We start from the raw sequence: 26,163 nt of genomic DNA, 5'->3' as shown, positions 1-26,163 counted from the left end.
CTTTAAATATAAAACTGGGCAGATTTTATTTACTGAAAAATTCCAACATGAAGTTCTTCCATTTTTTGCTCTGAATTAAACATCTTTGCAATGTTCCTGTCACTAAATGGAATCATGAACTGAAGCTTCAGGTGGTACTCCCTTAAATCAGCTGTGCAACTCCCCAAAACTACTAAAACTGTTCAGTGAGTTAGCAGGAATCAGTTACACACATTAAATATTTCCAAAAAGTGTCATTTGTGTCTGAGGGAGGAAGAAATAGAAAATACATGGTAAATGATGGATCAGACAAAAACTGTTCCTGGACAAATTGGGTTTTGGACTTTTGACAGCGTATTTATTTATTTATTTGATCACAATTTTTTGTGCCTCCTCTCCGTTTCTTCTCCTTTAGTTCTGACAGATGGCTGCATCCACTGGCTAAGGGCTAATAGGGGTTTAAAGTATCTGATTGGTTGAGCCTGGTGTTTGCTAAGAACAGAACCAATGGGCTACATGTCAATGTGTTTCATGGGCCAGTGGTCAGGAAAGAGGAAAGAAAGTTCTGTGCTGAATATTTGGGCGAATGAATTTGTCAGGCGCTGACCGTAGCGAGAAGGGGTTGTATTTAAAATTTTGAATGGGCCGGTGTTATGTTGAAACCTGTTACCTTGTTGAAATGTGCCAAATTTATGGGTTGATCTGTCAATAAAAAGGAAATATTAATGATAGCACTGAGGGTGCCAATGACATTTTATGGACTAAACTCCTTTACTCTAAATGTGTGTTTTCTAGTCTGTTGATGTTTTATCTTACTGTCAAATTCAAAATTAGTATGCCACACTCATACACCACACTGCATATCAAAAAGTGAAAATAAATACTAAACCATTTTTCTGAATTTACTATCAAGGTTAAAAACCATACGAGACACCAGTTAGATGTAAACCAACAAGAAATGATGCAAATGAATGGGTGTCTTATATTTACAGTGTATGAAATTATCATGCACCAGTAAAAGTTAAGCACTGGTGGTGCTGAAGCCCTGTTGCCAACATAGTGACACTACATTAACTGGGTATATATAAAGACATGCATGTTAAGTTAATTGGTTACTCTAAATTCTCCCTAGGAGTGAGTGCATGTGTGAATGGTCGTTTGTCCCTATCTGCGTTGGCCCTGCGATGGACTAGTGACCTGTCCAGGGTGTACCCTGCCTCTCACCTGTTAAAATGCTGGGATAGGCTCAAGCTTGGGTCCTCTACCAGAGTCCTGGGAGCTTGAGGGTCCTACGCAGTATCTTAGCTCTTCCTAGGATTGCACTTTTCTGGATGGAGATGTCTGATGTGTCTCCAGGTATCTATAGGAGCCACTTCTCCAGTGTGGGGCACACGGCTCCCAGTGCTCCGATGACCACTGGTACTACTGTTGCCTTCACCTTCCAGGCTTTCTCCAGCTCTTCTTGGTATTTCTCCAGTTTCTCGTGTTCCTTTTTCCTGGTATTGCCATTGTACAGAATGGGAACATTGATTACAACGGCTTTCTTCTGCAGCTTATCCATGATCACTATGTCGGGTTGGATGGCCATTACCATCTTGTAATGGCCATAGAATATTGGCTCTGTAATTGTCCACCACCTTAAGAAGGTGTTTCCCATTGTTACCTAATGGTCTCCAGTCCATATTGTGTGCAGATGTTTCTGTACACTATGCTGGCTACTTGGTTATGGTGTTCCACGTGGTCTTTGCCTGCCAGTATCTTATACCCTGCTCTCATGTCTTATGTGCTGGGTTGTTTCAGGGGTCTGTGTACACAGCCCTATAGGCTAGAAAAAAGCGACAGCGCGGTTTTTAACGGTTCAAATAATTATTTTCTTGCAATTAATTAATTTATTTTACTAATCCTGATAATTCCCTTGGCTGGTTTATAGCTGTCTGTATGTCGGTACTTTTCTACACTTGCACATTGTGATATTTCTCAGATGTTGTGGGAACGCTGTCTTCTGGCTGAGGTGATGCAAACTGTCACCCCTTCACCCTCTCGTGAAGAAAACAGCTGCAGCCGCGAGGACGCTTTAATTGGAATTTCATGTGGGCTAAACTGAGAGGACACTGATGTAAGTTAACATTTGGTAGACATAATTGGTCCTTTTCTCTCCTTCCTCCTCGATCTGGGCTCTCGCGGCCCGCTGCTGAAGCTTCCCGTTAATCTCTCATTTACAATCAATTCACTGGGCCAGACAAAGAGTCCGCCTCGCGCTTTTCTTCCCTTCCTGTCTCAAACGAGTTCCTTTGTGGCCCGTAAATTGCCTGAATCCCTTTGGCAATCCCCCCGTTGGCGGAGGGGAGCAAAATAAAGATGTCCTCATGTTGTTGACAGCTGATTAGCGCGCGCTCTCGCTCTCCCACCCACCGGCTCAGTCCGATCCTATAATCCCCCTCGCATGGACGCGCCTTTAATTAAAGCTCCCGCTCGACAATTAACGTGTTTGTGCATGTTGAGGCGGTTGCTCAGATGTTGGAGGAGTGCGGAGAAAAGGCCAACCTGCCTGCTTCAGGTTGTTTACTGCACACACACCAGCCTTCACGTGTGAGCGCACGCGCGTGTCCTTTCCTGCTCAAATGCATTTTTATTAAGGGAATAACACGAAGAAGAGACAGGTGCGTATTTGTCCGCGTGCAAACTGTTTACAGCACAATCTCAAGTGGGCTAGAAACGTAACAAAACAGCATAATAACTTATGAATAATGACAAATACAATTTCCCTTTATTTTTGTGCAGAGAAGTGCGAGTAGGTTACATTATCGAGATGTTTACATTTAATGAACTATCCTGTTACAAAACATTATAAACAAACTTGGTTCCTAAATTGTTCAGATAATAACTCACTTTCTAATTTACACATGCGTTCAAACTTTTTATGTATCTACAAAAATCAGTCCCCAGAATTTTAACAGAGGTGAACCACTGTGGGCCCTGGAAGCTCTTAAATCCCCACAACTGCTCCGCAGATGCTCAAACATGGCAGCCCTCTGCTCTCAGACTGGCCGAATTTCCCATTTGGCATTAATAAAGTAAAAGTTCTAATTTTCATGAATATTAATTGATCGAGGCTCACATTGGACCCTTTGCCACTCCAACGTTTTTGCCTCGTGCTGTTTGGAGGCTTCCTGCCACTTTAGGGGCTTTAACTCCCTCCAAATATCTGGTTCACTTGATTTAAAAGAAGCGTTCATGACTGGAGACTGAAATGATTAGATCATAGTTAATGTATGACTCGTGAAAAATGGACCTCATTATTAACTTATCATAACAAACTGGTTGTAGATGTATATGATTACTTCACTCTTAATAGCTCATTAATAATTAATACATGTTGATTCGTCATCGACATGCCACCAAAGCTGTTAAAGAGCTCATTGTTTTCAGTTCATCCTCCTGAAAAAGTCATTTTTTATTATTTTTATTTAGTTTTTTTTTTCTGGAGAACAGCTTTCTCATCACTTTGGTCTGTTGACTTCATGGTTCACAGGGGCGAGTCTAGAAAATGATTTTACTGGTGGACCCAGACCTGGAAAAGGGTGGCACATGTAAACAAGACTTTTTAAAAAGGGTTGAGATTTCAGGAAATGACTGATTATTAAACAAAATAGTTATCTGATGTTGAAAGTAAAACAAAATATGTATAAAAATAACACAAACAAAACAAAACAAACAAACAAACAAAAAGCCAATGGTATTCTTAAATCAACTATTGAATTATGATCCAGAACAGGGGTGTCACATGTGGCCTGGGGGCCAAAACCTGACCACCACTAATCCGGCCTGTGGGATGAATTTTGTAAATGACAAAGAAAACTTTAACTGTAAATTTCACTTAATGTACTTCTCAATTTTTCCACTGCAGTTGTATTTTTTATTTAATCTAAAACATTTCCAAGTCAGGAGGATAACTTGTTCTATATTTTATACCTTTTTAACTTAACAGTCAGGCTGTTCGTAAAGTTTTCTAAAAAGATCATTAAATGTAAACATCTTGATAATTTACTTCTTTGCACTAAAACAAACATGGATGCTAATTAGTTTCATTATTTAGGTTATTATGCTGTTATTTTCCTGGTCTGGAATTGACTGTGACCCCTGACCTAAAATGACTTTGACACCCCTGATCGCGAACATGGTCGCGTTGATGCAGAAAAACATAGATTACATGCTGCATTCACGTACTCCTGTTGATCTGAGGTTTACAGGTAAAGGTTAGTTTACACTCAATATCTGTTCACATCTGAGTTTTCATTCATGTGAAACCTTTCTTTCTTTCTTTCTTTCTTTCTTTCTTTCTTTCTTTCTTTCTTTTTTCTTTTTTTCTTTCTTTCTTTTAAAAATGCAAACAAATTTGCTGACATATAAATGAATAATAATAATAATAATAATAATAATAATAATAATAATAATAATAAGAATTTATTAAAGTAACTGGTTGATTTTTATTTATAAACTCTGACAGAGTGAGAGATTCATATCAACTCCGACCTTCATCACAGCAAATAAAAACTTTATTCAAACAGAAAACAGTTTTTGTTTTGTTTTGTTTGGATTTTTGTCTTTCTGAGTTCACGTTCGGTCCTTCTGTCTCTTTCATAAAGTTTGCTGTTAGACAAGATTTTCCTGCAAATGTCTGAGTGTGCTGCAGCCTGATGAAGGTGGGCAGGGCATTCATCTGCCAATATTAGCCTTGCCAAGTTTCTGTATGCCTGACCGAGCGCTAATTAGCTGTTAATAGAAAGGGCGCCATTTGAGAGCACGGAGCTGCCTCTCCTCAGAATGTATGTAGGGATAATATTGTTCCAGAAGCCGTGCGGAGAATAACTTGTGCTCTATTAACGCGGAGGCCCAGATGAGGAGCTGCGGCCTGAGTGCTCCATTATCTCCTGTTCTGATGAGCGGCTCCGGATGAGACACGCACTCCTCCTCCTCCTCCCGCTGTTAAGCCTCCCCCCCGAGGCCGTTTAGCTGGTTAATGCAATTCGCTTTCAAGGGCCTGTGTTACCCCTGATCATTGTGCCGTTATGCCGGAGTCAAGTGTAAATTCTGCATTATTAAGATCGTGTCTGTCAATAAATGTTAAAGCAAAGTGGCGCAAAGCTGCTGTCTGTCTGCGCCTTCCTGACACTCCAAGATGGGAAAAACCCACCGTGCCTCAACGTTGTATTAAAATAAACAAATCGGTCCTTTTTAAAAGGCTGACAGCTTATTAAAAAACCCCGTAAAAATAAGTTGTTTATGTTTTAGTTTAGTATTTTTTCTTTATTTGCTTCGTAATGCGTTTCTTTCTCAGTTTATTATTTTCTCTAAAGGCTTCATTGTGTATTCATTACTCAGTTAAAATAAACATGAAACATGAGAAATTTCATATTATTCAATTTTATTTTCAAATTCCTTCAAAAAAGGAAACAACATGGCTAAAACATTCAGTTTTCGTTATAAGTTATAAATTATTTATTTACATTAGCATCTTTTCTGTAAAATACGCAACATGGAAATTCACATTATAAATATTTTTGTTGTTTTTTTTATTGTTTTGTTTTGATTGTTTTTCCCATAACCTATTATGTACAGTTTGATTATGGAGATGGACTTTTTATCCCCTCAAGAGGGAAAATACAGGAAGAGATTTCATCTGTGAAAAAATGTGTTAAATGTTCTGCACTCTTCTTGTCAGATGCATCAGATGACCATGCTTCTTTGTCAGGGTTTATGTCCAGTTTTCAAGTTTTAGCCGACTCTCTCTGGACCATCATACACTTTCCACCAGTTCAGGACGAAGCAGAACCTCAGCTCTGTGGCTCTCTGGAAGTCTCTGACGCAGCAGAAAACACGCTGTCGTGCAGCTTCCTGATGTGTTTCTTCAGATCGAAATTGCGACAGAAGCCCTTCCCACATGTGGCGCACGTGAAGGGCTTCTTGTCGTTGTGTGTGTGCATGTGGAACGTCAAGTTATAGATCTGGTGGAAGGCCTTGTTGCAGATGGAGCACTTGTACTGCTTCTCCCCGCTGTGGGTCAACTTATGGTTCTTGTAGTTGCCTGTTAAAAACAAAAAGGGAAAGAAAGAAAGAAAGAAAGAAAGAAAGACAGAAAGAAAGAAAGAAAATTGGATGAAAACAGAAAATACTAAAATGTTTTTTTTTCTACTGATATATTTATTATTATTTCATATCAGTAAATAATGGTCCTCATCCTCATTCAGTTCGAGCTGCAAATGAATTGCATAATAAAATAACGTTTAATGAATTTGAATTCAGCTTTATTTTTATAACTCAAATTCACAAGTCAATATATTCTTATCCAATTAAAACTAATCCACATTAGTCCAAAATAAAATAATTTTCATGCAAGAAAATTTATATAAAAAAATAATTCCCATACACCAATAGATTGCATCTAATCTAGACTTGGATTCATCCTGACACAGCATGCACAGGGCGAATCTGATACTTAAAAAAAACTAAAAAAAAACAAAACAAAACAAAACAAAATAAATAAATAAATAAATAAATAAAATAAACCAAGCAAACAAACAAATAAAACAAACAAAAAACAAAAAAACAAAAATCTGTCTCGGTGAAAATATGGAAAAGAGAAAAACCTTATCTGACAAAAGACTCCTGTTAAATATGTGCTACATATGAATATGTAGGCTGTATGTAATATGTGAACATGACAGATAAAAGAAGAAAAAAGACGAAAGTATATATATATATATATATATATATATATATAAATATATATATATATATGGTGAAGATCAAAGAGGCTTAAATTTTTCTTCACTTTTCTTTTCCCGCCAGGGTCAACAGTTCATGGTGAAGTCAGAACCTTCTCGGTCCCTCAACTCTGCGCAGACTTCATTAATCAGGGTTTTGTGTGCTAAAGTCAAGAAGTTGTCAAACTTTGTCAAAATCAAGCGCAGCCACAACGCAATAACAAAAAAAGTCCCAAATCCCAACTTTGCCTGGGTCCAGCAGCTGACCCAGAGCAAATGAGTCCGTGGAAAGTGACACGTCTGATTTGTGCTGATCGCTGGTGCAAATTTTCCTCTTTCATTACTTTCGCAGATAACCGAGAAATGCACGTTTTTTTTTTTTTTTTACTACAGCAAATATTTATTTCAACAGCTGTGAAACTGGAAGATTCCTCCACATGCACCTGAGCAATTTCCTTTTGTTAAACACTATTATGGGGGAAATTAAGGTTAAATTATTGCATGTTACGATGGTTTTCCATCGAGCCTCATTCAAGAAAATTTTTTTTAAACTAAAACAGAAATGCTAAAATGAAGCAGTCATGTTTAATATTATCCCTTTAATAACCTGTTGTTTGAGCTGTCAAAGCTTAAATGAGGAATTTCTAGAAGCTGCCAGAACAGTCTGACTGGACGCTGCACAATAAAACTATTACTTTCTTTTCTGTGCACGCGCCCCTAACATATTCTCTAAATATTTTAGGCGCCATTATAAAGAGGTTCTTTTCAGACATTATTAAGGATGATGAACCAGCAGATAACCTACCTTTCTGGTGGAAACCTTTCCCGCAGAACTCGCACACAAAAGGTTTGTACCCTGCGTGGATCCGCACGTGAGTGTTCAGAGTGGAGCTCCTGTTGAACGCTTTCCCACACTGGTTGCATTTATGAGGCTTTTCCTACAGAAAGAAAAAGACATTATAATTTTTAACGAAATAGAGTCAAATTAGCATTAAGAAAAATGCTAGACATGGCTGCGCGCGTGCTTCCTCACCTGCGTGTGAATGATCTTGTGTCTGCAGAGCGTGCTGGCCTGTCGGAATCCTTTCCCGCATACCTTACAGACGAAGGGCCGGGCCCCGGTGTGCACCGGCATGTGTCGGGTCAGGTTGTAGTGCGCATTAAAAACCTGCCGACAGTAACAACAAAATACCCTTCTTTATTTTTTCAATTAACTTTTTTTTTAACGTTGCACAAGTCTTATATAGCTATATTATGTGTAGCTATAAAATAAAAGAACGACCCATTTCTAGAGAAGTCGTTTCTACAATTTATTTGAGGGAAAGTGACTAATCGAAAAATTTAGTTTGATTAAAAATTATTTATTTTTTTTAAATGCTTTTTAGTAGTTTACCTTTCCACACACTTCACATGTGAAGTTTTTGTGTTTTCCGTCCACGCCGCTGCCGCCGCTTAATTTGCTGTGCGCCTTCACACCGTTCTTCTCGGGGCTCACACCCTGGTTTTCTTTAACTATCTGGTCCAGCTGTCCCGGCAGGTGTTCCTTGTGTGGGTACTGTGGAGTGGGCAGCTTGTCCGAGCCCATTCCAACCAGTTTGGCATTTTCTAGCAGCAAGAGTCTGTGGTGCGCCGACAGAGAGGCCTGCGCCTGCGGGGTGGAGAACCAGTGTCCGGCCAGCAGCTCCGACTGCTGGTATGCAGAGTCCAGGTAGTTGAGATAGTAGAGCGAGCCGCAGCTGGGCACGGCCACGGCCTGGTGGATGACCTGCGGTTTCACCACCCTGCTTCCCGAGGTCAGCAGCGGCTGCTTCACGCCAGGATCCGCTTTGCCGCACGTGCCGCAGTTTCCTTTGCACGGAGCGGCCGCGGAGTTGCAGAAAGTTCCCCTGAAACTGGCTCTCCATAGTTCAGAGTAGTTCATTAACGCCTTGGCTTGGAGGTCGTAGCTGAAGGGCTGTAACGGTATCATGCAGGGGATCGGGGAGCAAAGCCCGAGCAGCTTCTTCCCCTCTGACCACTCCTCCGCGCTCCGCTTTGGCTCCGAGCTCTTGGACATGATCCGGTCGATGGAAAAGGCCAGTGTTTTAGGAGCCGCGGACGGCCCGGTCCTCCCGCACATCACAGTCTCTAGAGAAGCAGAACTTGCCATTTTTTGTTTTGTTTTGCAGCAGAAAAAGAAGTTGGTGTGGGGGGAAGTAGCGTTGTGGTCCTGCCCGCTCCTCCAGCTGCCCCGCGTCTTTTCACCACTGAGCTCCCAGCAGAAAAGACAGGACACATCAGTTTAATAAGCACCTTGCTGTCACTGTGTCACGCATTTGTATTCAAATTGCCATCCCCCCCCGCAACAATAGCATCCAGGGGTGATGGATTAATCCTCATTAACTAGTGCACACAAAATTAACAGGACATTACAGAGAAGAAAAGAAATAAGAAGAAGAGGGATGAAAGATGAGAAAATTATTTGGAAAAAAAACCCCCCAAAAAACAAAAACAACAAAACTTAGTAGCTTGTGGAAGATGCGAGAACATAAAGTTGGATCGGTGGAGTTCACCTCTTTAATGATAAGATGAGAGTGGAGAGACCGAGAGATGCTCCGTGTCACATGTTGGCAGTGCCCGCCCCTCTGCGCGCGGACCACCGGCTCCTGACATCAGCAGCACCCACACTTTTAACTGGGTGACTCCCATCAAATCAACCTGCACGACATTAGAGCTAAAAATCTACACGATTTGACAGGGCCATCACAAACATTAACCTCAGGGGCGGGTCTAGAACATTTTTAAGGGGTCCACAGAGCAGGAAAAGGGTGGCACACGTAAATAAAACCTTTAAAAAAACATCTGGATGTTTGGAAATTAGGTAATTATTAAAACAAAGTGGTTGCCTGACATATAGACTAACACAAAATTTGTTATATCAATTTTATTTAGATTCTGTACTGTTAATTTTTATATTAAAGTTGATTTGCACATTTAAACTATTGAGTAGAAAAAAACAGCAACTGCAAAGGATATTTTAGTTAATAAATGTTAATTCATCATTGACATGCCACTAAATTAGTTATTCTCCACACACACACACACACACACACACACACACACACACACACACACACACACACACACACACACACACAAAAGATTTTAGGAAATAACTTATTAATAATTAATCTCAATTGATCCTTTCATGTAAAAGAGCAATATTTGTAAAAACAAACTTTATCAATAATGAGGGTGATCCATATGCCCTCAATCATTGTTCACTAATATTTCTACTTCACTGATTAAGAGAAAAACTTTCTTTCAGCCAAATGAACAGTTTTATCATCTGTTTAACTTCAGTCATCACATCTGGTTTTAATACTTTGACATCCTCGAATAGAGACAATATTTTATGATAAATATTATGATAAATATTATTTTAGGATCAAGCCCATTAAAAAAAGACTTATTCACAGTTTTAATTTTTTTCTTTAAATTTAATTTATTTTTTAATACTTCTTTAAAATTGGAAAAAAAGGAAAATATAAAATAAAGACCAAGTTCACACTGATATGTCTTTGTGTACCTGCTTATGATTTTTTACCATTTACAAGTGTTTCAGGAGCCTTAAAACACAAAGATTTGAAACCAGGTCATAAACTGAATAAATGGGAGTCATCAAAGTGTGCTACAAAAAATATTTCGTGGATAAGTAGTGGAGTAGTTCACATCTATTATGGTAACCTTGATTTCTCCTGGGGTACATGGCTTTTGGGTGGTTGCATAACTGGTGTTTTTCTTATGGGAACAGGCTGGGAACTAGTAATGTTTCATGCACCACAGAGGCTCTGAGAGCCGGCGTTTTGCAGTGCATCAAAAGAGCCAACTCCCAGTTTTTCCTTTCACTGCTTCACTCTCACAAAGTTCAGTAGTGACTGTCGTTCATTATTTGAACCGGCTCTAAAAATTGATTCTTTGTAGTGAATATGTCTAAGTGAGCCAATCTTTAGAAGGGGCGGGACTTTATTTTGATGGGCACACCATCTAGATTCATGGAGAAACTAGGATCATACTGCTCTCTTAGAAGACCAGGAGCATAGTGATACAGACCAGGTACACAGAGAGAGCTGGGAAACCAGATTTAAATGACAAGTGAGTTAGGAAAAAAATGAAGGACTTAGTGAGTTTAAAATGTCATAATGTTCAGACTTTGGCCTTTACTTGATTTGCTTGGTGTGGTTCTGTGTTCAGTTGATTGTTGTTTTGTTTGACAAAAAAAAAAAAAAAAAAAAAAAAAAAAAAAAAATAGAATTGCTGACCAACCAACAAACCACTTTTAGTCTGTGGGGGGTGGAGTTGGGATGTTGACCCATGCCCCTCCAGGCCAAAACATGTTCTGATCATGATTGTGTTTTGTTTTGATCATTAAACCTGCAGCGGAGGAGCTGAGCGAGTCTCCTGGTTAACAACAGAGTAATCTCTCTTTCAGTTTGTGAAAATTTTAAAGAGAAAGTTGCTAATCCTCAGAGATGCCCCCCCATTCCCCCCCAGCTTACTTAACCCTGCTATTTGTATAAATTCAAGGACGTTCAATTTCCACCTGTTTAAGAGCTCAGACTCCCTTTGGATCCTAAACGTTGTTCTTCCTTGTTTCTGTTCTAAAGAAGCAATTTCCAGCACGATTCAAAGCTCAGCTCAGCGCACAGAGAAAAAAAAAAGCCAGACACACACACACACACACACACACAAGCTCTTTCACTCTTAGCCACTAAAGCACTGCGTGAATCTGGTTTTTGTGCTTTTTCTTTTTTCTTCTCAAATAGAGGGAAGGATTAAAGAGGGAGAGAGGAAAAAGACTTAACTTGGTCAGGGACAAATGGAAAGAGAGGGTTTTTTTCTCTAAAGAGGCATAGAAAAGTTTGCTGGAATCCACTGTGTTGTGTAGGAGTTACAATGAACAGCAGTGTTGTGTTTGCAGGCCGTTTTACCTGAGTACGTCCCAACAGGGGCAGGAAAAGAGGGAAGGAGGGAGGTTCTCTATTGGTTAATCCTTGTGGGTAATTATTCATTTATTTATTTTTGTCCTTTCAGGTCAGTTTTCCCTCAATTTTTGGCCTCTATTCTGGTTGGGTTTCCCCATATGACATGCTTTTCTTTTTCTTAAGAAAGTGTTCCAATTCAAATTAATTCTTTTTCTTAAAGGTCAATAGGACACCGAGGACACATTTACTACCCATTCAGCTCATTAGTGGATGTAAAACTCTCAAAAACTGCTCTAAAAAACATTACAGATTCTTTTTTCTTCCACTTCTTTTTTCCCAAGATCGCTAAATCAACTTTAGTCCTAAATAAAAGTACTAAATATGTAATTATTACAATTATTTTAACCTTTTAAATACCAGTTTGATAACATGATGGCACTGTTTTATGAAAATAAATGAGCTATTTTCCATATAATAGAGGTTGGGTGGAGAGATCATTCTTGGTTTGATCCACAAATAAAATTCCCCAGCTTCTTATATCTATATGTAAAATAACTATTTTTTTGCATGTTTTTTTTGTTTAATAAAACAGTGACATTAGCTATGTTTACATGGAGCACTTTTAATCCAATCAAACATCCAGTCAGAATAAAAATGTGTCATGTAAACACGTCAGCTGATCCGATCGGCCTCAATCGGAAAGAATTTTGAATCCAATCGAGAGGGGGGATTTAACCCTTTTCACGGTCGGATCAGCAGGAAAAAAATCACCATGTCTACGCTCATTCTGAAGGTTTCTGTGGTGGATGTTGTCTCTGCGTATGCTGGAACCAGGTGGGTTTATGTGACGCACTGAGTTTCAGGGAAGACTTGGAAAATGTTGACAGAAAACAGAATTGTGGCGGATACAACGTTTTTGTTAGAAACTGAAAGAGTTTAGGATTATTGAGCAGACTAAAAAAAAAACAAAAACAAAACAAAACAAAACACGGAAAAAGTTGTTATTCCAAACTAGCAGCACTGCACATGTCAAAAGCATTACGATCATATTAAATCTGTCCATCCTGCAAACGTGGCTCAGGTTCAGCAATGACTGTGTTACAGGTAGCTACTTCAACACTGTGTACATGTGTACTGTCTTCTTCTATGGTTCTCTTAAGGTGTCATCTATTCCAAATAATGCTCTAGCTCCTATCAAACAAATCCGGTATTGCAGTTTTAGAGCTCAGAGGATTCCCAATTTACACACAGAGTTGTTTGTCCATTCAGAGATACCGTAGTAAATATGGTGGCACAAATATGGCAGCTGTCATGTAAATATAAAAGACAGCTGTCAAGTAGATATAAATGACTCATTCTAAGAGAATAAAACCATTCTGTGCTAAACACAACACAAGTCATTTTTTAATAAATAGATTAGATTCTAGTAGAAAGCCGTTTTTAAATGACATCACTTAACATTGACCTTTGATTAAGTTACATGCTGCACCTTTAAAATGAGGGTTTACTTGCTGATTTGATTTTAATGTTTAATTATTTCTGCTAAATATAATCTATTAAAGACTCATTTACATTTTACAGCTGAGGAAATGTTTGAAAAGTGAGGGAATTTCTTCTTTACAAACTCTAATAGTTTGGGCAAATGTTATTTAAATGGCAGCTCCACAAAGAAATAAAAACTACAGATCTCTGTTTTAAAGGGCTTTCACACTATTAATACTAATTCTGTGACAAGTTCTGAAGGATGGGCGATATTTTAAGGTGTAAAGATATAATTTGACCCTCCAGTAATTGTGATTTAAAGGACCAGTTGTTAACATTTTCCCAACCAGAGATAAAAAGATTGCATGGAACACAGAAGGTACAACAAGAACATAGACTACTGAAATGCTGCATTAGTTATAGTTTTTAATCACTAATAACCAGTGTTAAAGGAAGAATTTAATTTAATTCCCACAGATTTAAAGTTACTCTATGCCCAGCATGTTGCCCTCCCACAACACTGGTTTTCCTGTTAATAATCTTAACAACGTGGCTTCTCAGTTTAGTCTTACACCTCCATCTCAGCATGGAAGCCTGTTGTCTCCCTGCTACTCGTATGTAAATTGAGGAAAACCTCTAGTTTGTGTTTATTCAGCCACAATTGCCAACTCATCTACATAATAAATGTTGGTCCTATTGCTTTAACCCAGGTTAATCTATTCAGCTCAGGCAGTAATTAGCTCAAGAAGTAATTTAAGTAGTTCTGCTTCTTGCTTATAGGCATCCCATACTATCTGGATATGGCATTTATTATATATATAGCCAGTGATAGAGTTCTGTAATTTATAATTTTGTAGTTAGGTCTGGGTCGGTGATCCTGATCCATCCCTTTAGTCCTGCTGCTATAGATTAAGGCTGCTGGGAGATATCCCATGATGCACTGGGCTCCTCTGTTTACTCTCCATGTAAAAATATCTGACATGGTTGTTATTAATGTCATTAATTTGTGTTTTTGTTTTTCTTTATCAGCAGGTATCCCTGGTGTTATAGTGCTTCTTGACCCTTATTTCCTGTCCTCTCCACACCCAACCAGTCTAGACAGATGGCCGTCCTTCCTGGTTCTGGTTCTGATAGAGGTTTTTCTTTTCCTGTGTCTCCTTGTGCAGCTCAGGATCGACAATTGAGTCAAAGTGAATATTTGATGTAATCTGTTGGTTTCCTCAGTTACACTGTAAAAACGAATCTGTAATTTTATTATTTTTAAATTCATTTTCTACACTGCTCATTCTAAGCCAGGGTCGCGGGGAAGCTGGAGTCTATCCCAACAATCAGCAGGTGAGAGGCAGGTACAACCTGGAAAGGTTCCCTGTCCATCACAAGGCCAACACAGAGAGACAAACAACCCCTCACACTCACACACAGGGAGAATTTAGTGACCAGTTAACCTAACACATGTCTTTGGACGGTGGGAGGAAGCCAGAGTACCCAGAGAGAACCCACGCATACACGGGGAGAACATGCAAACGACACACAAAAAGGCCACTGTTCGAACCCCTCCCACCCGCGGCTCAAACCAGTGACCTTCTTGCTGTGAGGCTGTGGTGCTAACTACCACACCACCGTGCAGCCCATTGTAATTTCTTTGTATTTTTTAAATGCAGATCCTTATTTTTTAAAAGTAACTCATTTACTAATACTAAAGAGATTACAGAAAAAGATGCAAATTTACTATTTTAATGAAAAATAACACGAGAAACTAATTACTGTGAAAAAACATTACATTTTAAATTTTAAAAGGAAATATAATTTATTTATATTATGTATATTCATTTTCAAATTTATCATAATTTCAATAAAAATTACATTTAACAATAGTTAAAACTTGTTTAAACTCTGATATTTTAAAGTGAATTTATTTTTTACTGTTAATTTATGCTATACAAAATTAAGTGTGTATACATGTAATGTGGGCCTAGAGATTAGAGGTGGACTTTGGGCTGAAGGACCCAGGTTCAAGTTCCTGGACTGGTAACAAAGATGAACCACTGTGGGGCCTTGAGAAAGGCCCTTAACCCCCAACTGCTCCTTTTTATAGAAATGGGTCAAAAGCAGGGGTGAATTTCCCAGCTTGGGAAACACATACCCAATAAAATGAAATGAAATAAAATGCTTTATTAATGATATATCATTTTATTACTTTACATACAGAATAAATACAAGACTCTTCCATAAAGTTGCGTAATAAAACTAATTAAATTAAAGCAATCTTCTGTAAGGTTTTTTTTTTATTATTTTTTGGAGTTTTTGACCATTTTATAGGTGATGTCAAAGTAAAGGCAAACTGTATTTTTATTATGGAATTTTCCTGAATTTCAACAAATATTATGTTTTCATTTCTTTTTCTCGTTCCCCAGCTACATGAAAATTACAGTTTTTTTAAATAGTTTTGTTTTACAGTGTAGCCAAGACCTACAATGTCCAGCAGAAAAGGCTGCTGAAGGCTGTGCTTGTTTATTTTTCTACAGTGCAGGTTTTCATTTCTGTGAATTGGTTTATATTAGCGTGGATCAAATAATGAATTTAATTTAATTGGATTATGACTGGACTGCAATGAGCTAGACCGAACTGGTCTTTGCCTATAAAAGTGTTGTGAGGCAAAGCAAGGCTTGTTTATTTGTATAGTACATTTCAAAACAGGGTGATTCAAAGTGCTTTACAGAGACATTGAAACCTCAGAAAATAAAAAGCATAATTTAACATTAAAAACAAAAGAGAAAGGAAAAAGAAAGAACATTAGATAAAAACAGTTTTGCAATTATGATCAAGTTTAAAAATTCAAGCCTAAAATAAACTATTTTGAGATGACTTTGTTGTGAATTGATGCTCTATAAATAAAGCTGAATTGAACAATTTAAAAACAATTTAGTTATTCACCAGCTTCATTCAGGTAGTAATTCTTAATTTCATATCTTGTTCATGGTTGGAGGAGGTCCAAATGGAAGATGTAGCAGTTACTTCTGACATTCCTCCAGCTATATTTACTGTAACCATATGTCTCTTCAGAAGCCTTTTAAAGGCCACAGAAAAAAAGAACAAAGAAGGCAGCCATGTTCAGGGTGCTGGATAGCTCAACCACAGTCTAAAGCTCCTTAACACAGCCATTACAGTTTTTAGAGAAAGTCAAGTGAAGTGTATCTGTAGAGCAGAGCCAAACAGATTTCAACCAGACAGCATTTATCAGTTTTTTTTCTCCATTTACTCTGTTTGTGATTCCAGAATTGAAATAATCAAATCAAACACATTTACTCTTCTTCATTTCATGATGTCTCATTATCACATTCAGCGCAATTACACTTCTTCCTTGCTGTTATTTTCATAGCCATGTCTAATAACTTGTGGTGAAAACAGCGTTTTTACATGCAAATGATTAATTTAGAGAGAGTCGCCTCTAATTCGTGATTAAAGATGGGAGTGGAATTCAGTGTCTATCTATCTATCTATCCATCCATCCATCCATCCATCCAGCTACCTTGCAGGTGGAGTATTATTCTGCCTGAGTGGTCTGAGCTCTTAAGATATTTACTGTATGTTTTCTCATACCTTTATAACATATTCCAATGATGGCAACGTACAACTGGTCTGAAAAGAGGGAGACCCCGAGCAGATGAGGTGCAGGGTGGAGTGGTGGATCACTTCACTAAAATGGTCCACTTGAATAAAAAGGAATATTCATGGAAAAAAGGGAAACTGCTACAGAATAAAAACACTTATCAGAAACATGCTTCACACATAGGCACAATCTTAGGTTAATGGCTCTTCAAAATAATGAAGCATTGTGGTATGTTTTCATACTTCCTTTGTAATCTTTACCTCCCAGGAGAATATAACACATGTTGTAAATGTACAGCTTGTTTTAATCTGTTCTTTTTTACTGATGCAAACTTTTTTCTACTGGTATATGCAGCGTGTTTGCAGGTCCCTGTAGTCTGACCTACTACTCAGAAGAACTTCGTTCTGCATCTTTTATCTCACAGATTTTAGTTTTAGTTGTTATTCTCTCCCTACTAGAGCCGGCCCTCAACATAGGCTACGTAGACGAATGTTCAGGGCCTCGTCACACGCAGCGAAACAAAAAACTTTTCTTTTGGTTTTTGTTTTTCTTTTTAAACCAGTGCTATTACTACTATAGGCTGCTCTCCTTTCCTACAAAAAAGTGCATGGATATTTGTACATACAGAAAATGCTGATAGCATTTAAAAACTAAATGCAAAATTTTAAAAACTAAAGGCTTTTGCTTTCACTAAACCAAATACATCATTGGAATAGTCTTTATCTGGAGAATAACATATGTCAGTATGAACACTCTGGCTCCTTTTTTAAAAAACTAATGCCTGAACCTTGACCTTAGTAAATATTTGAACAACTCTTGGAAGAGCCTGACGCAGGGAGATGTTAATGTAAAACACAATGTATGTCATATGTCATATGTCTCTCCGAATATGACTGTAAAGTTTGTAAAATGTACGTTATTATGGGGGGAGCGGTTAGGATGCCTCCGTCTTCCTGGTAAGGTGTACTGGGCATGTCTAACTGGGAGGAGAGTCCAGGGAAGATCCAGGATGAGCTGGAGGGGCTACTTTTCTCGGCCAGCAGCGGAATACTTTGAGATCAGTCAGGGTGAAATTGGAGAAATGGTCAGTCTAGCTGGAAGAAGTGTTCAAATGAGCTAGAAGGAAGAAGTGACCAGGGAAAAGAAAAGTATGCCACCTTCACAACCCAAACCCAGATAAGCGGTGAATGTTAGGTGAATGATATATGATGCAATGATGATGTGAATATGATACACAGTTTGCTGTCGCAATTTTGCCAGCATGAACGCTGGTGGCGCAGGCGCATCGATCTCTTGTGTTGCTGGGAATTTGTAGCAAATCCTACAAAAAGTTGGGCTTAACTTTTCATGAGATTCGTAAGATAAGAATACGTTGACTACTAATATTTAAAAAAATTAAGTAAGCCCACAGTAACATAACTTAATAGCAATAGTCTCTTTAAAATAATGGAGATGCTTTTTTTCTGGCTTCTGGCTGCTTTGCTGCTTTCTACCTGTTGTGAGACTGGTGTGGAGGTTCGAGAGGCAAGTGTGACTTCAACACCATCAGAATGATGGCTAGTCAATGGAATTAAAATGTCTAAAAGGGTAAAATGGTCTAGTGCTCAGGAAGAGGAAAATAAGGATAGAAGAAAATGGAAAAAGACAGAGGTACAGACATCAATGTGATAAAGTGGATGAGATAAATAGTTTATCGGTCATGTTACTGTTGTTGGAGCAGTGTTCACTTGCTATGTTCACTATTTTCTCTTTTTTCTTTTGTTAAAAATTCCACCAGCTTTCCTACGAGTGTTGTTTGGTTGCTAGATGCTGCTTTCATGTTGAAGGCTTCAGTGCTAAATGACATTAGCTAACATTAGCTAACACTCCATACTTTTATTAGTGGTCCTTAAAGGTCAGCTGGTTGTTTACCATGACACCAAGATTCCTGGTAGAAGCACAAGTGTGATAGAGTCGAGCTGTATGGTTATCTGTGGTGCAAGGAAGTATTGGCTGGAAAGACAATAAGCTTGGTGTTGGACAGATTTAGCTGAAGGTGGCGATCCTTCATCCACGCAGAGATATCAGCAAGGCATGCTGATATTCACATTGAGACAGTTGTGTCGTCAGGTGGGAAGGAAAGGAAAAGCTGAGTGTTGCCTGCATATCAGTGGTAGGAGAAGCCATGAGAGCTAATGACTGCACAGAGTGAGGAGGTGTATAGTGAAAAGAGAAGATGGCCAAGCACTGAGCCCCAGGGAACCCCTGTTGTCAGTCCATGTGATCTGAACACCCCTCACCAAGATACTCTGAAGAATGTTCCTGTGAGGTAGGACATAAACCACGAGAGGACAGATCCTGAGATGCCAAGCTCCGAGAGTGTGGAGAGGAAGATCTGATGGTTGACTGTGTCAAAGGCAGCAGACAGGTCCAGCAGACTGACCAGTGGATCTGGCAAGCTGTAGGGAATAAGTAACTGACAGGGGAGCAGTTTCACTAGAGTGGCCTTGCCTATAGCCAGACTGATAAGGATTTTCAACCTGGGTTGGGTTGAGTGTGGGTTTCTTCAGGAGCGGGGTAACCCGAGCTTGCTTGAAGGCAGAGGGAAAGACACCAGATTTAGTTGGTCAGGTTCAGTGAATTAGTTACTGATGGCAGCAACCTTTTCAGTAAAGTAGGAAGCAAACATTTCTGCAGTCAACACAGTGGGAGGCTGAACAGGTGGTGGAGATAGAAAAGAGTTGAATTCCATGAACAGTTTTTGTGTGTTGGGAGCATTGTTCTGATAAAAGGCTATCTTGGCAGCCTTTAGGCTGGATGTGAAAAATGCAAGTTTTTGGTGGTACTCAGAGAAGTCAGGGTACTCTTTTGATTTGTGCCACTTTCTTTCTGCTGCCCTGAGTGCAGCTCTGTGATCCCTTAGAGCCTCTGTGAGCCGTGGACTGGGAGGGTTTTGTCTAGCTGGCTTTGACACCAGAGGACAGAGTCTGTCCAGAGAAGAGGCAAGAGAGAAGCAGAGTGTTTCTGTAGCCTCATTAACAGACAGTAAGGAGAGGTCTGAGTGGAAGGGAGGGTAGAGTAAACCTCGTCAGACCGCTGTGTAGGTCTGAGGAATCTCAAGTTTCTGCTGCAGGACGCCATTTTTGGAGCTGCTTGTGCTCTTGCACTCAAGCGTATGGTCACATAATCACACAAAATCACAAACCGACCAATCACAAGGTCGGTTTGTAACCGTCTGCGTGGCAGTAGGTGCACATCAGGTCTGGAAAAGATGCTCATCGAGCCTCGGCAGACCTACTTGGAGCATACGGTGAAGCCATAATGGACCTTACACAGGAGCTGGGTGAGTATAAATCAAGCGTAAGCTGTCGAAACAGCGAACACTTCCGTTGCCTTTTGTGGTTGTGAACAAAACTTTCCGGCTCTCAATGAGATGTTTCTCAGCCTCCCTTCAAAAACTCCTGTATAATTCAAGCCCTGGCCTGTCCCAGTTGGAAAATTTCAAGTATCTGAGGGTCTTGTTTGCCAGTGAGGGAAAGATGGCGCATGAGATTGACAGGTGGATCGGTGCAGCATTGGGAGTGATGCGGACTCTGCATTAGTCTGTCGTGGTGGAGAAGGAGCTGAACCGAAGGGAGAAGCTCTCAAGTTACTGGTTGATCTATGTTCCAACCCTCACCTATGATAACCAGTTGTGTGTAGTGACCAAAAGAACAAGATTGTGAATATGAGCAGCAAAATGAATTTCCTCGGCAGGACGGCTAGACTCTTACCCATAAAAAGCTCTGTCATCAAGAAGGACATCAGAGTAGAACTGCTGCTCATCTACATCGAGAGGAGTCAGATGAGGTGGCTCGAGCATCTGGTTCAGATGCCTCCTGGACACGTCCCCGGTGAGGTAAAAGAGGCCCTGGGGAAGACCCTGGGCACTCTGGAGGGATTACCTCGCTCGGCTGGCTTGGGAGCACTTTAGAATCCACCCAGAAGAGCTAGAAGAAGTGGACAGGGGCCCCTTTTCCACCAAAGATGAACTGTGCCAGTTTGGTGTTGGTGCTAGAGCCAGTGCTTAGCTGGTGCTTCCAGCAAACCTGTTCGGTTTTCCACCAGATGGAGCCAAGTCGGTGCTGCATCATTACATCATCTAAAACACAACTGAATACACTGCCTTGAGGAGAAAAAAGGAGGAAGCGCTTAGGCAATAATTGTTAACATGGAGTTTACTGTGTCCTACTTTTGTCTTTCCAAACTTGTCTAGACTCCCACAGATGGACAAGTTATCTATTCAAAGCTGTCTATGAACGTTTGACTATCAAGTGCAGAGATCGGCAACTTTGTTTAAGAAGAGAGGTAATTATTCCAAGTTATGTTATGTTTTTAGCTGTTACATTGATTACATGGTACAAATGTAATGACATTTATGTCCATTTTGCTATTTCCCTTTGAGATTAATAATATATTTTTGTAATATTAAGTAGTGTTAGGGTAGATTAGGATGCCTGTTGTCTGGACACATCCACTGTCAGGATTCTGGTGGGTTCGCATTGTTCAGGATTTTACAACATAGCAGTTTGTGCAAAACTTCCGTGTGTCCCCCGGATTCCTCCCTGTACACGATGTGATCGGACCACAGCCATCCGTTCTAAAGAAGACACTCATTATTGAATGTGTATCCCGTCCAAATCTGCCATCTAGAAGATATCGGTGGTGAATGCAGCCAGTGTTGAAGGAACTGATGTCGGGTCAGCTTTAATGGGAATATTTTAACTGTGAGGAGCAATACCTGTCTGGCACACCATTTCTTTTGTACACAACACTGCATACCATAAATTGTATTATTTGATCAATAAAGATGAACCTAAGTTGCAAAGCAGTTTTCACTGGCTTTTGGCTTTATTGAAGTTTGGGTTAGGGTTAGGGTCAAATAAATAAGACTGACTTTGAGAACCGAATGCAGTGTAAAAACATTATACATACACACACATGCATATATATATTTGTATATAGGCACATTAATTATATATGTATCATTACTGATGCACAGAGGGAAAAATAACCACTCCTTGAATTAAAAAGGTTTTATTAAAAAACACTTTTTTGTAGTCTCCATTAAGGACGTTATGCCCCCCATCACTCCAACCATTGAACTGCTGTTGTCAATTTTTTAGGCTTTGCGGCAAATGAGAGGTAAATTTTCTTCCTGTTCTCCTGCAGTTTCTCCTCTGTCTTCTCCGGATATTCCAGCAACTCTCCATAAATAGATAAAAAAATAGAGTCCCACTTCTGTTTACCTGTTTCAAAGCACAAAAAAAAAAAAAAAAAAAAAGTCAATGTAAACATCACAGAAACAAAAGTACAGGATATTAATACCAAAACTGAAGGTGTCTTTCCCCCAATTTCCAACCGAAGCGTGTGTGTCGCATTACGGCTACGCCACAACCTCTGGAGTTATTATTTTAGTCAGTGGTTTGGTCCACACTGGGCGTGCCATGAGGCTTATTAGAAGCGTCCCAGAAGAGCTTTGTCGCTGCTCTCTGCTAAACATATGCACCCACTATTTTTGACAGAACAAGTGTCCAGAATGCATCAAACTCAGCAGTTCAGATAGGGGCAAACAGGAAATCAGACAAGGGAGCAGTGCAAAAGCTTCCAGTAAATTCCCCATGCAGATTTGCACTTGCTGAACCATGTAAACATTACATCATTAATCAGTCAGGGTGTCCCACTGTTTTTTTTTTTTTTTTTTATCGTGGATGACGAGACCTTTATCCTGGAAGTAGAGAATCACAAGATTCTTCAATTCTCCTGTGATTTCATGATCTCGCAGGTCCAGCTAAGTGGACTGCAGTCGCAGGCGCTACGCACCTGACATGCTCCTGGTGTGGATTGACGCGACACAGAAGTTGGAACAAAACTGCGGCGCAGCTATAACGTGACGCACACGAACATGCAGAGGACTGAGCAGATACATAAAACAAACACATTTTCATGAAGGCGCTACAACAACTTGAGACAAGTCCAGGGATGTTTTTTTAGTATTGAGCCACCCACTCGTTAAACACAGTCATCAGTAATGTACCAGTAAACGTTGGTAATCTAGACTCTGGATATTAACCCCTTAACGCATGAATAAAGAATGTTAAAAAACAAAACAAAACAAAAAGAAAAAACAAACAAACAAACAAAAAAAAAACAAACAAAAAACAAACGAAAAAATACTGGAAGCAAAAAAAAAAAAAAAAAAAAAAACTAATAAAAAAACTACAAGTATATATTAACTAAATAAAAAAAAAAAATATTATAGAAATAAATACATAAATAATAGTAAATAGATAAAGACAAATTAAATTAAAACAAACAAACAGAAAAAAAAGAAAAAAGTGGTTTGTTGCAAATTTGCAATATTAGGTGTCAAGAGGTTAAAAGAAAACATGTTGTTGTAATCAACCAAAATTTCTCCAAATAATAATAATAATAATAATAATAATAATAATAATAATAATAATAATCTGTTAGCTTTTGTACTGTATTTTTTTGTTGTTCATATCAGAAGATTTAGTTATTGTATAAAACAAAAGAGTCTGATGTTGTATTCAGTCTTTGTTTATGTGTTAAATAACATTTTACAACTTAGAGCGTTGGCTTATTATGCTATATATGTAGTAGTAATTAAATAAAATAAATAATTAACCCAATCTGTGGCATAAAATTAGTCTCATGTTTGGGTTTTGTCTATGTGAAGTTGCAGACCACCACACAAAGGACAGCAGCAGCACAAACCCTGAGAAAATCACCTCAAAACATTAATGCTCCACTAATGTTTTACAGCAAGCTTCAGTGTCGATCTACTGCTGACATACTGATGATGCGCCAACTGAAACCTAACACTTCTCAGTACAGGAAATCACAGACAGTTGTCCTCACACTTTCCACTCATGGTGACAACTTTAACTGACGTTAAACCTGAAATAACGGGATGGGAATGAGGCACTAGAAAAGACATTCTCCCATGGGACATGCTCATTTCCTCTTGTCGTTTTTTGATTTCTTTTAAATAGTCAGTTCTTTTTAATGTGCCCTTTTGGTTTCTAACTGAAATAAACATTTCAACAATGTCATTTTAGATAATAATACAAAATCCTTTTTAAATTTTTTTATTTTATTTAACTTTTGTTATTTTCTACTTCTGTGTGACCTGCCATCCACACTCACATACATGATAAGGCAAACTTTTAAAAAACGAAACCCAAAAAGACATGACGTCCCACATAGCAGACAAGTCTGGGCCAGATCTGGCATGAAGCTGGCACTGCTGGCATGGTAAACGGTATGTCAACCGGATGTTGGACAGGTCAGCAATGATGGCACTGTTTATTAGGATGGCAGCCTAAATGTGGTCTGACCACATATACATACTGGTAATGTGGGTCCATTGTGATTTGTGTAGAGTTTATGTTATGTCTCTTCTCTGAAATCTCTTTTGCCAGTAAAAGTCAGTCTGATGTTGACCCTTGTTTTATCTCCTACTCAGTCACCTTTTCTCTTTCTTACTTTTCCACCAATAAAGGCCTCTTTGGTTTCTTTGATGAGTCAATCATGGTGCATGTTCAAAACAGATGTTGATATCTAGTTGCTGGTGTGTGACTTGGAGCAAAACTCAGCTGTAGCGTGATGCTCCAGGCTGGAAAATAAAGTGTGGTTTCTCTATGAGGCCAGATCAGTCTCAATAAGAATGAACTCACGCCAGGTGTTTCACAAATGCACACGCTCTGGTTTGTATTCGTATTTCAGAATCGGAAATGCACACGCTCTGGTTTGCATTCGTATTTCAGAATCGGAAATGCACACAATCTGGTTTGCATTCGTATTTCAGAATCGGAAATGCACACAATCTGTTTCACAAATGCACACGCTGTGGTTCACAAATATAATTTTGAGGCACACTTGTAAGATTATACGAATTGCTGAACGTGCATTTACGAATTCTCTGCGGTGGATTTTGAGACTCCCCTGACGCCGCAGTGTAACGAATGTCACCATTGGTTGACTAATCTGTCAATCAAATTTCCGAGTGTGATTGACAGATTCATCGGTCAATCAGGTGTGTTTGCATTCAGCCAATCATACTGCTCCTTACATTTTCTCCACACTTTTAGACCTGTCGCAGAGCTAATACTGCTATTTGAGCATGGTAGTTAAAGTCCAACTAGCGGGCAGACATGGAGGAGACGCAACAATCACAACCTGTAAGTAACACATTTATCTTACATTCCCTCGTTGTAGATCATGTAATGTTATCGAATTAACTGATTGACTGATGAATCTGTCAATCACACTCGGAAATTTGATTGACAGATTAGTCAACCAATGGTGAGATTCGTTACACTGCGGCGTCAGGGGAGTCTCAAAATCCACCGCAGAGAATTCTCTCACGAATGCAGAGATGTTCACAAATGAGAAGCAGTTCGTAAATGCACGTTCAGCAATTCGTATAATCTTACAAGTGTGCCTCAAAATTATATTTGTGAACCAGAGCGTGTGCATTTGTGAAACAGATTGTGTGCATTTCCGATTCTGAAATACGAATGCAAACCAGAGCGTGTGCATTTCCGATTCTGAAATACGAATACAAACCAGAGCGTGTGCATTTCCGATTCTGAAATACGAATACAAACCAGAGCGTGTGCATTTGTGAAACACCTGGCGTGAGTTCATTCTTATTGAGACTGATCTGGCCTCATATTTCTCAGCCTTGGGATGCTGCAGGGCAACAACAGCTCCAGGAATGGACATAATAAATGTCAGTGTGTCATCAAAACAATTTAGAAACACGTGTTTTCAAGGTCCCAAAGTTACATAGTGTGACTTTAAAAGATTTTTCTTCCTTTACTGCTGTCTTACACACCACCTCCCCACACCTAATTCAGTTTAGTCTTTCATAGTTTATGGGAGTTAAGTACATTCAAACCAGAGTTTGGGACTCAAGTCGCACTTAGGTCACATTTCCAGTAACTTGAGGCTCGACTTGGATTTGTAATTTGTTACTCGTAAACAGTCATTCATTTTTAATTTTTTTTTTTTCATGATCTTCTCTCTGTCCAATCTCCCGTTTTCTGTCTGTGTTGTGTGCTGTCATTTCCACAGACGTAACATGGACGTAACGTCACACAAACACAGAATCAATCAGTCAATCAACACAATGGCAGCACGTGAACACATCTATTGTGACGCCACCGCTGTAACATTTGGGTATTAAAAACTTAATTAATATGAGACCAGTATAAGACCAACGAACTGGAACATCTGTCATATAAAAATCCTGGACGCTGGATCCACCACATCCACCTAAACACACACTTGGAGAGGTTAGTCAGTGTAATCAAATCAA

General features: G+C 39.2%; 1 protein-coding gene across 1 annotated transcript; it reads right to left on the bottom strand.

Moving 5' to 3' along the window:
- Positions 1–5,559: 5,559 nt before the first annotated feature.
- Positions 5,560–9,376, bottom strand: fezf2 (FEZ family zinc finger 2). Its single transcript, XM_041980718.1, has 5 exons — positions 9,296–9,376; positions 8,137–8,989; positions 7,777–7,911; positions 7,549–7,681; positions 5,560–6,064 (listed from the first exon to the last, which is right to left on the bottom strand). Exons 2-5 carry the CDS (start codon positions 8,890–8,892, stop codon positions 5,814–5,816), a joined length of 1,275 nt encoding a protein of 424 aa, XP_041836652.1. The 5' UTR covers positions 8,893–8,989; positions 9,296–9,376; the 3' UTR covers positions 5,560–5,813.
- Between the last annotated feature and the right edge of the window lie 16,787 nt (positions 9,377–26,163).

The sequence above is a fragment of the Melanotaenia boesemani genome, chromosome 3 (genome assembly GCF_017639745.1).
Source record: "Melanotaenia boesemani isolate fMelBoe1 chromosome 3, fMelBoe1.pri, whole genome shotgun sequence".
In the NCBI taxonomy this organism is placed as follows: domain Eukaryota; kingdom Metazoa; phylum Chordata; class Actinopteri; order Atheriniformes; family Melanotaeniidae; genus Melanotaenia; species Melanotaenia boesemani.
This window is presented reverse-complemented; position numbering and strand designations above follow the sequence as displayed.